The sequence below is a fragment of the Empidonax traillii genome, unplaced genomic scaffold (assembly GCF_003031625.1).
Source record: "Empidonax traillii isolate 1590-97213 ecotype Southwest subspecies unplaced genomic scaffold, ASM303162v1 scaffold1393:size172035, whole genome shotgun sequence".
Taxonomy (NCBI): Eukaryota; Metazoa; Chordata; class Aves; order Passeriformes; family Tyrannidae; genus Empidonax; species Empidonax traillii.
The window spans coordinates 40,859-50,699 of record NW_020956586.1 but is presented as its reverse complement, the minus strand read 5'-3'; the positions used below and the strand labels follow the sequence as shown (position 1 = coordinate 50,699).

At 58.2% G+C, this 9,841-nt stretch overlaps 1 protein-coding gene across 3 annotated transcripts in view; it reads right to left on the bottom strand.

The window, feature by feature from the left end:
• Positions 1 to 9,499, bottom strand: part of RGS3 (regulator of G protein signaling 3) — an 85,394-nt gene extending 75,895 nt beyond the window's left edge. The window contains exons 1-3 of one of the 3 annotated variants that reach the window (XM_027907032.1): positions 9,370 to 9,499; positions 9,060 to 9,173; positions 4,130 to 4,279 (exon numbers count right to left, since the gene is read on the bottom strand). In XM_027907032.1, coding sequence (XP_027762833.1) covers positions 4,130 to 4,279; positions 9,060 to 9,090 — 181 coding nt within the window. In that variant the 5' untranslated portion in view covers positions 9,091 to 9,173; positions 9,370 to 9,499. Of the gene's footprint in view, positions 1 to 3,106; positions 3,192 to 4,129; positions 4,280 to 9,059; positions 9,341 to 9,369 lie in introns of those variants that run through there. The other 2 variants (XM_027907031.1, XM_027907034.1) reach the window with 2 other exon arrangements.
• Between the last annotated feature and the right edge of the window lie 342 nt (positions 9,500 to 9,841).

Here is a 9,841-nt window from a genome sequence, read left to right as displayed (position 1 = left end):
TGGCAACTCTGCATCAGCCCAAACATGTCCCTGGAGAATCCAGAGACTGAAAGCATCAATAGCACAACATGTCATTTAGAGCAAAATACCCCAGAATAGTCCAAAGCTCCATTTAGTCCAAAGCAAAATATCCCGTTTTTATTTCTGTTCCAGTTTACAAAACACAACAACCAAAACAAGTGTCTAAACATAATTTACAGACATCTAAACACCTTTCAAGTTAAAACCCAACATCTCATCTTGCCAAAGATGTACCCAAAGGGCTCAGGCTCACTGGGCGGGGGGGAATATCTAATGGGATTGTTTAACCTGAAACAATCCAGAAGACTCATTTTTCCCCCCCCCAAAAAAAAAAAAAGATGTCAAACCTCTCAGCAGCTCACGTGTGTCTGTGTGTGCAGGAACACGTGGAAATGTGTGTCTGTGTGCAATTATACATGTGCAGGGGGAGAAAGGGGAGACAAGAGCCAGGTGGGGTGAGCCAGGACAGCTCCACTGCTGGTTTACAGCAGTGAGAATGTAAACTGTGTGCCCCAGTTTTCTGCTGCCACCCCAGCCTTTGGGCACGAGGCTGGAACCCCTCTGCTGTCTCCAGATCTCTGGGGCTGTGGGAACCCTCTCCCAGCCCCACTGTGGGCACGGAACAGCCTTTGCAACACGAGAGCAAAGTGCCCCCGTGCAGCCAAGTGTGACGAGGGCTCACCAGGAATGAATGGGCCCTGGGAGGGGAAGGGAAGCTTTTGTGCTGGGTAATTCAGGGGGGGAGGAAGGTCTTCCACCCTGGCCTGGGGATGGCTGGGGCTGCTCAGCTCCTGGGGGAGCGTGTGGGGCCAAGCTTTGCACAGCGAGGGGTGAGGTCACACCAGACCCTGGCCCTGGCAGGGTGTGTGTGTCACTGCTGTCACTGTCACTGACAGTGCCCAGGGCTGTGGCACGGGCTGCACCAGCACCAAAGAGAGGAGGGAGGGAGAAAAGGGGCAGTTCTGCCTTCTTCAGGCAAAACTGGCCCTATTGGAAGTGTTTGGGAGTGTCGGTGGGAAAGGTCTCTCCTATGTGTGAGGAACTGAGGACACTGCCCTCTTAATGCCTTTGCTCCCCAGTGTCTCCAAAGCACAGGGAGGGACAAATCACACACCCCAGCAGGCCCCAGCCAGCCTGTCAGACACCAAAGGGCTCCAGCCTGCCCTGGCCAGGGAAACACTCGCTGGCTTTGCAGCAATTCCAGTGCTTGCACAGGGCTGGGATCAGAGGGAAGCTGCTGTTGGAGGAGCCGACCCAGCCTGAGCTGGTGGAAGGGATTTGCAGTGCCAAGGTCTGTGCTTGGACGGACCTGTTGTATTTTCTCAGCAGTGCAGAGCAGTAACATCCCTCCAGAGCTGGGTGGGCAGGAACACGACCCCTGCCACAGCAAGTTCTTGGGCTGCATTCCCACCTCGATCCAAGAGGGTCAGAGAAACCTTTTCCAAGGGTTTTCCTCTTTTGATACATCCCTAACGTGAACTAAGGGAAACAGTTTCAGCAGAGAGGCCCTGACACAGCTTGTCCAGGTCCCCCATGTTCAATGAAGGTCAATAGGAATTAAAATAGTGCAGAGAAGAGCAGAGGGAGAACCCACAGGCAGCTCCTTTGTGAACATCCCATCACAGAGAGCAGGGCTCAGCTGGTCTGCAGCACAGAGAGCACCCAGGCCCCGTCCATCTGCACCCCACAGGGCCAGGAGAGGCAATTCTAGCTGAGGAACAAAGCTGGCACAAGGAAAAGAGGGAAAAAAGTGGGTATGAACAAGCACAAGATGGTAATCAAACAGGTTCCCACCCAGGAGAGAAGTTTGCCAGGCTGAGGGAGGAGACACATGAATGTTCTTTGGGAGCAGACCCAGCAGGCAGGAAAACCTGTTCCTTACTGATGGTCTCTGACAAAGGGAAAATTTGGGTTGCTGCTCCTGAAATGCTTTTCTGCTTTATTGCAGGAAAAATGCAGGGTTGGCCCTGGATGGAACAGCCAAGGCCCATTGTTGGGAATTCCCACCAGAGGACAGCAGTGCCAGGTCCTGCCTGGGCAGGGGCACAAGGCAGAGCACCCTGAGATCACCACCCACAACCTCAGGCTCTGGCACCAGCCCTCTGGAAGACCCTCTCCTGGTCACCACATGGAGAAAGCAGAGCTGGCCCTGTCCTGCCATGGCTCTGCTGCTCAGAGCACACACTGCTCCTGTCACCAGTGCTGCTCAGCCCACGAGGGGAACTGTGGCTGCTGAGATGATGCTTGGCCTGGACTTGGTTACAGAGCCAAGAGGTACCAGAGAACCCACATTATTTGGCATAAGTCCTATGAGGATTTCAGCTTCCAGACAGTCCTCAGCAGTTAGACACTTGAAGACAAAACAGGGAAGGAGCAGCAGCCCTGGGAAGGAGCAGCAGCCCTAGGAAGGGAGAGCATCCCTGGGAAGGGGCAGCAGCCCTGGGAAGGGGCTCACTGCTGCTGCCTGCTCTGCTCACCAGAACAAGAAGAAGCTTCGAAATAAAACTCTTGCTTAAAAAGCAGCACCCAGAAAGGGCCACTCTGAGTGAGGCCCAGCCATCCCACCCCACAAACGGCCAAACCCCCTTCTGCCAAATTCACCTGACGGGCTCAGACCCAAACCATCACCAGGCCAGCAGAGCTCAGCCACCTCTGCCCACGGGGCTTCTTCAAGCGCATCCTGCAACCCTGAGACGGCCACGGAAAGACCCCCAGGGAGCAAAGAAGGGAAGCGGGGCTCTGCCCATCCAGGGGCAGAACGACCTGGGCATTGGGCACCTACAGGATGCCCGGTGGCCGCACGGTGGCCGAGGGCGCTCCCCGGTCTGCCAGCTCGGTGGAGCCGCGTGTTATTCCAGCTCAGTGAGGCAGAAGCGATCAGGCTGCTGCTCGGCGCCGAAAACACCTTCGGGGAGCGGCTCCCCAGCCCCTTCCCACTGGGAAAGGGGGCCGGGGCTGCAGCCACAGCTGCGGGCTTTGGCCGTGCCCTGTCCCTGCTCCCTGGGCTGCACCAGCCGCGGTCACAGCCCCGTCCCCCCGGGCACCGCCTGCCCCCTGCTCCCAAATCCGGGGGCTCCGCACTCACCGAACGTGCTGAGGAAGAAGGAGCTTCCCCGGGGCTCATCCCGGCGGGAGCAGAGCGAGACCCTGCGGACAGTGCCGGGCTCCATGGCTGGCTGAGCAGCCGGCGATTGGAGCCCTCCCTGGCCGGGCCGGGGCCGCCGGGCGGTGATTGCAGCGGGGCAGGGCCGGGTTTCCATGGGACACGCGTCCAGCCGTTGGAACGGCCCAGCTCCCATTGGCCCCGCCGATTTGAACCGGGAGCGCACCTGCGGGAACACGCGGGGCCGGGCCCCGCGCCACGGGACGCGGCCGGACCCGAGACCCTGCGGATGCCCCCGGGGAAAAGGGCAAAACCTGCAAAACCTTCCCTCCCGCCAGGCTGTGAGCGATCCACGGGACTGTTCGTGCCACCGGGTTTGCCGGCACTCTCAGCTGCTCGAGAACGATCCCGCCGGAGCAACGCGGGACAGGAGCGTTTGGGGGAATTGGGGGAATTACTGCAGGCAGAGGAAGGGTGCAGGAGAACCAGGGGTGAGCCGGGAAAGGGAGGGCTGGCGGGGCGTGGGTGACCTGCTTGGCTCTCATATCACAGAATACGCCGAGTTGGAAGGACCCACAAGGATCATCCAGTCCAACTCCTGGCCCTGCACAGGCCCATCCCCCCGAGTGCCTGAGTGTATGACCCAAACAAGGGAAGAGTCATGCAGCCCCCTCAGGTCACTCTGCAAGACCCCAGAGCAGCTCCTTCCATCACCCAGGAGCTGGCAATGCACCCACCAGCTCAGGGGGCTGCACCACAGCTCACAGGAGGCACCCAGAGCTGAGCATCAGCCCTGGAGAGTGTTGTGGAACGATGGAGATGGTTTCTTGGGGGGAAAAAAAAAATTTCCCCAAAGGCTGGGCTGTCCCAGAATTTTCTGGGATGAAAAAAGATGAGATTTCCCACAGAGCCCAGATGGTGGACACACCCCCCTCACACTCCACACTCTCCTGGCCAGGGCTGAGCCCTGCCTGGCCCACAGTCCCTCTCACACCCAGCACTTACCTTTCCCTTTCACTCTCGCATGGCTGATCCTCCTCCTGCCCCCTGATGGTGCCCTCGAAACCCGCAGGGAGGGTTGTCCAGCCCCACATGGCCCCTTCCTCATGGCTGGCAGATCCTCCAGCTCCTGCAATGGGGGCCTCTGCCCTGTCCCTGCCAGAGAAAAGAGGAGCTGAGAGCAGGACACGGCAGGCCAGGGAGCTGGGACACAGGGGACATCACAGGCTCTGCAGGACCCTGGGGTTTACCTGCCACGATGGAATGCCTGCCCCCTGCCCCATCCTCCCCCAGAGCACAGCACCCTGCCAGGGCTCCTGCACCCACCCTCCCCTGGCCAGCTCTGCACACACATGGCACGTGCTGGCAGTGACACGTCTGTCCCAGGCCATCACCCCACTGCCCAGCCCTGCCTGGGAGCAGAGAGGAGAGGGGTGATGCTGATCCCTCAGTCCAGCAGCACAGCAGAACACAGATCCATGTTCAGAGGGAGTCACCCCTGGCACACATCCCAGCTGCAGCCTTGGCCACGGCCCCTCACATCCCACATGCCAAGAGCAGCCCCGAGGCTCCACTCAGCACTGGTTTATGAGATTGGAAACAGATGCACAGCCCCATCAGGGCTTCAGTAATCTGTAAGCAGCTCTCAGGACACTTGAGACACTGCCCTGCCACCCCTGGTGTTCAGGAGAGTCTTAGAATGGCAGAAGGGGCTGGGGTGGAAGAGACCTAAAGATCATCTTAGTTCCATCCCCACTTCCACCAGCCCAGGTTGCTCCAAGTCCCGTCCAACCTGGCCTTGGACACTTCCAGGGATCCAGGGGCAGCCACAGCTTCTCTGCCCAACCTGTGCCAGGGCCTGCCCACCCTCACAGGGAGGAATTCCTTCCCAATATCCCATCTAACCCTGCCCTCTGGCAGTAGGAAGCCATTCCCTGTGTCCTGTCCCTCCATCCCTTGTCCCCAGTCCCTCTCCAGCTCTCCTGGAGCCCCTTTAGGCCCTGCAAGGATCTCCCTGGATCCTTCCCATCTCCAGGGGAACCCCCCCAGCTGTCCCAGCCTGGCTCCAGAGCAGAGGGGCTCCAGCCCTGGGAGCACCTTTGTGGCCTCCTCTGGACTCCAGAGCAGCTCCACATCCTTCTGTTGGTGGCCCCAAAGCTGGGCACAGTCTTGCAAGACTCTGGGCTGAGACCCAGCTCCCAGCCCACACCCTGAGGCTCAGAGCAGCAGGGAGGCTCCACACAGGGAGGAACTGGATGGTTTCCTCGTGTCCAGCTCCCCGTGAAGGCACACCAGCCCCAGCCTGTCCCTCCTCACCCACAGCCAGCAAACCACCACCCAGAAACCTGCCACAGGATCTGATGCTGACAGAGACAAAAGGGCACAGATCCAGAACTGGGAGCCTTGATGGAGAGATCTCCCAGCAAACAGCACAGAGCAGAAGAACCAGCACTGCCCAGTAACTCTGCAGGGTCAGAAACATCTGCCCAGGTTTGTTCTGTGCCATGGCAGTGTGTGCCAGGATGGACAGATGGACAGCACCTCCCACACCCTGCCCAGTGCCCCCAGGTACCCCCAAAACATCCCCAGCTCCACCTTCCCAGCCCCCAGCCAGAGGGGCCTGGCACAGAGGCAGCAACTTGGAAAGGCTGTTTGCTCCCCAGAAAAGCTGCCCTCTCCCCCAAAGTCTGGCTGACTCTGGCAGGGGCACTGCATGTTCAGCTGGATTTACACTGGCAAAACTGCCTGGAACTGCAGGAAAAGCAGCAGGAGGGACAGAGGGAGCAAGGGAGGGAGGGAGGGAGGAATGTCCATGGGACAGCCCAATCCATCACTGCCACAGACACCTATTGTAGCACTGCCATAAATCCCTAAATCCCAGCCCCTCTGGGCACCAGGGGAGACAAATAACGACCCAGCAGCCTCCAACGGGCACCAGACAAAGAGCACAGCCCTGTTTGGGCTGCCTGCCCTGGCAGTGCTCAGCCCTAACCTTGACACGCTGCAGAGGCCTTGGGAAGGCACCCAGCCAAGCAGGCAGCCAAAACCACTCACTGTTTGGTGCCTCTGGAGATGTTTGGAGCCAGGGAAGGCCGGGCAGGGTTTTCTGCTGCCAGCCCCCATACAAAGCTCCTGCCCCCCTCCTTCCCATGTCACAGCAGCCAGGCACCAGCTGGGCTGTGAGCTGGACAATGTGCAGGGGGGCAGAAAATCCCAGAGCTGACTCCGCTCAGGCTGTGAGAGGCACCCCTGTGCTCCAGGGAGCACCCAGATCCACCCCCAGGGATGCTGTTCCCAAGGGAAGAGTCACCAGGCGCCAGGGTGAGGGCTGTGGGCACAGCTGAGCTGCCCTCCTGCTGCCCAGCCCTCTGGCAGCAATGCCCAGGAGCCCCCCAGCACTCCCTCCAGCCACAGGGATGCAGAGCTGGGGCAGGGAGGGGGCCCCTAACAAAGATGTGATTTATTCTTTAATTGCTGCTTTTTTGCTCAGCACTGCAGTGGCCTTTGCTGCCCCAATCAAAATGCAGAGGATGCACCAGCAGTGCAGGACGTGTCAACAAGCAGAAACATCTGTGAGACAGCAGAGCCACAGCACCAGCAGCTCCCCCAGCCTCAGCTTTCCCAGCAGCTGCGGCTCATCTGCCTTTTCTCACCCCACTGCTGGATTGGAGTCCAGGGGAAGCTGAATCCCTGTTCCCCAGCCAGGCTGACGGTGCCAGAGCTGTGGGAGGGGAGCAGAAGATGCAGCCTGGTGACACTGGTCCAAACCCTGCAAGCTGGAGCCGCCATCTCAACTCTTCTGTCTGCCTGGTGTCCCCCCCCCCCAGCTCCCAGTGCTGCCCTGCAGGCTCTGGAATCCTTCAGGACCAGTAATCCATGGGAATGCCAGTGCTGTTGGCTCCTGCCTCTCCCAACAGGGACTTGAAGCAGCAGGCTCAGGTTGAGGTCTGGTGGAATGTGGTGGACACAGGAGGGCAAAGGCTGCTCCAGTATCTCTGCCCATACAAGTATTTGGCCTCCCACATCTGGCACAGCTGCTTTGTAGGCCCCTCAGGTGGGGGTTAATGCAGCCAACCAAGCCCAGAAGCACAAGGAGGGGAACACAGAGCCCCAGAGAAGGAACAGGTCCTTTGCCAGCAGCCAGGAGCACATCCCTGCACCACACCCAGGCTGTCCAGCCAGGAGATGACCTGCCCAAGCACACAGCCTATGCCACAGCATTCCACAGCTCCCTGTTCCAGGGAGATATCTGCACCCTGGCCTTTAGAAACACCTCCCCATGGCCTGCTCTGTGCTCTCCCTGTGGACACAGGCACAGCCAGGGGGGCAGGTCTGGCTCTGCCCAGCAGCAAAGCCTTCAGCTGCAGCACAGCTCTGCAACCTCAGAGCTCCTCCAAACTGAGCTGAAACTGGAGCTGCCACATCCTCTGCCACACCTGCTGACAGGCAAGAGAACCCTGAACACAGAGCTGGGGTGGGGATGAACCCCCTCATCCCATCTGCATCTTCATCTCTTGTCTTCAACAGGCAGCACTGATAAGAACCTGGGAGAGGGACTGAGTCCCATGTATTTATGTTACAGAATATTCCAAGAGGGAATATTCCACCTACAGGGAGGGTCAGGGGATCTCTCACAGCAGCTGAACCCCCCTCCCTCATGGCTGTGTTTGTACTGCAGATGGAGATCCCCAGAAGAGAGGCCCTGGACTGCCTGGGGTCACACTCTGTGCTGCTGTCACCTCCTGGATGGACAGTAGGGTTGAAGAGGGGCCCTGCCACTGTCCCCAACATCCATCTGTCCCTTGCCACTGTCTATGCCTGAGCTCCACGGACACAGGTAAATTGTGTCAGAGCACTGACCTGGATGAGCAGGAGCCGGCAGAGAGGTGGGATGGCCCTGCCCAGGGACACAGGGTCACTCCTCAGGCACTTCAAAATGTTCCTCCCCTTGGGATGATCAAAAACTCCCCTTCATTTGAAGAGCTGAATCCATTTGCTGACATTCCCAGTGATCCCCATCAAAAGTAAAGCTTTTACCCAGCAAATTTACTTGACCCTAAAAAGAAACCCCAGTCTGGGATTGCCCGTTCCAGGGACCAGTACAGCTCAGCCCAGAGGACAGGCACATGGAGCAGCCCTGCTGAGGGAACAGCAAACCATCCCCCCTGCAATCCCAGCTCTCCTGAACCTCTGGAATGTGAGCAGAGCAGAATGGGAGAGATAAACGTGTACCTGCCCAGCCTTGCCGTGTCCTGCTCTCCAGTCCCACACAGCACCTCGACAGCACCAGGACCATGGTTTGTGTCGTTCCCCTCCAGCCCTGCCAAAACCCGCAGCTCTCCCCAGCACACACAGAGTGCTCAGAGGTGTTCACACACCCTCCTGTCTCCAAGGAGCTCCCCAGGCTCGCACAAAGCCTCTCCTCTCCCTGTCTTTATTGTAAAAGGCTTTTAAGAGACAGGCAGGACAGTAACCAATGCAGTCCCCCTCGCTAGAGCAGACTCATGACTGGGAGGGAAAGAGTCCTCAGGGACAGGGCTTTCAAAATAATAATACATAAATTATAGCAAAGAGTCTCTGTGGGACTCCCAGGCCATGGGAGTCTCCCCCCACAACCATCTCCCAGAGGGTTTGAGGCTCGCTGGCTGCAGAAATCACTCCTAACACTCAACCCAGCAGGTTCCACCCGCTCCACCCTGCAGCACAAGGCACTGGGAGAGAGAGCCGGGATAACCGAGACCCCACCCAGATCCAGGCATCTCCCACCCCCCTCGACGGGCATGGGGGAGACACAGACCCTCACCTCCTCCTCCAGGTGCCAGGATCTGACTCCCTGGGGATAACCAGGCACCTGCAGAGTCATCCCCCACCCTCCCCTCCCCCGGGAGACCGAGCAGGGCTGCGAACTGAGTGGAGAAACCACCCGAGCACTCACGTGTGAGCCCTGGCTCTCCCAGCTGCTCCATGCAGGCTCAGGATCCTCTCCAAGCACCAGCCTCCTGTGCCCAGGCTCTGATTCAGCTGCCACCAGCCTTTGGCTGTGGCACCACTGTAAAGGAGAGGGGGGGGGAAATAAAACCAAACCAGTGTATAAACGTCCCAAGGGAGCAGAGATCCAACGTGGGAAGTCACAAATTAAATTGTAAGCTGGGAAGAGATGGCGGCCCCGTCCTCCCCTGGCTCCCAACAGCAAAGAGTCAACTCCTCCTAACTTCCCTCCTCGCATTCCAACCCCTGGGACTGACCTTAACCTGCAGTTTTGTTCAAGTCTCCAGCAAACTGCCCATTCAGCTGGTTGGCCTGGGAGTTAATGACTTTCTTTTAAAATTTAACACAGTTCTCCATCACAAATTTCAGTCTGCCAGCACTGGGATCTGCCTTTGGCTGGATATTCAAATCCAAGCACGTGCCTGGACAGTTATTCCAGGCAAAAGGGTAACAAACACACACAGAAAACCCACGAGGTTGAAGCTGCCTTAGAAACTAAAGAAACTAAATCAGACTGGGAAAAATTATCTGGCTTTCCAAATGGTAAGAGGATTGGAAGAAAGAGGGTTTGGGCTATTTCTGGGCAATCCTGAGGGCAGATTTCTGGGATTAGCACAGTCTGCCATATAGGGCAGACACATAAACCACAGCACTCTCCCAGCAGTGGGATTGCTGCAGCCCCCTCTTGCCCAGGGTCCAGCTGAGGTGCTCCTGTCTCTGACAGCACCT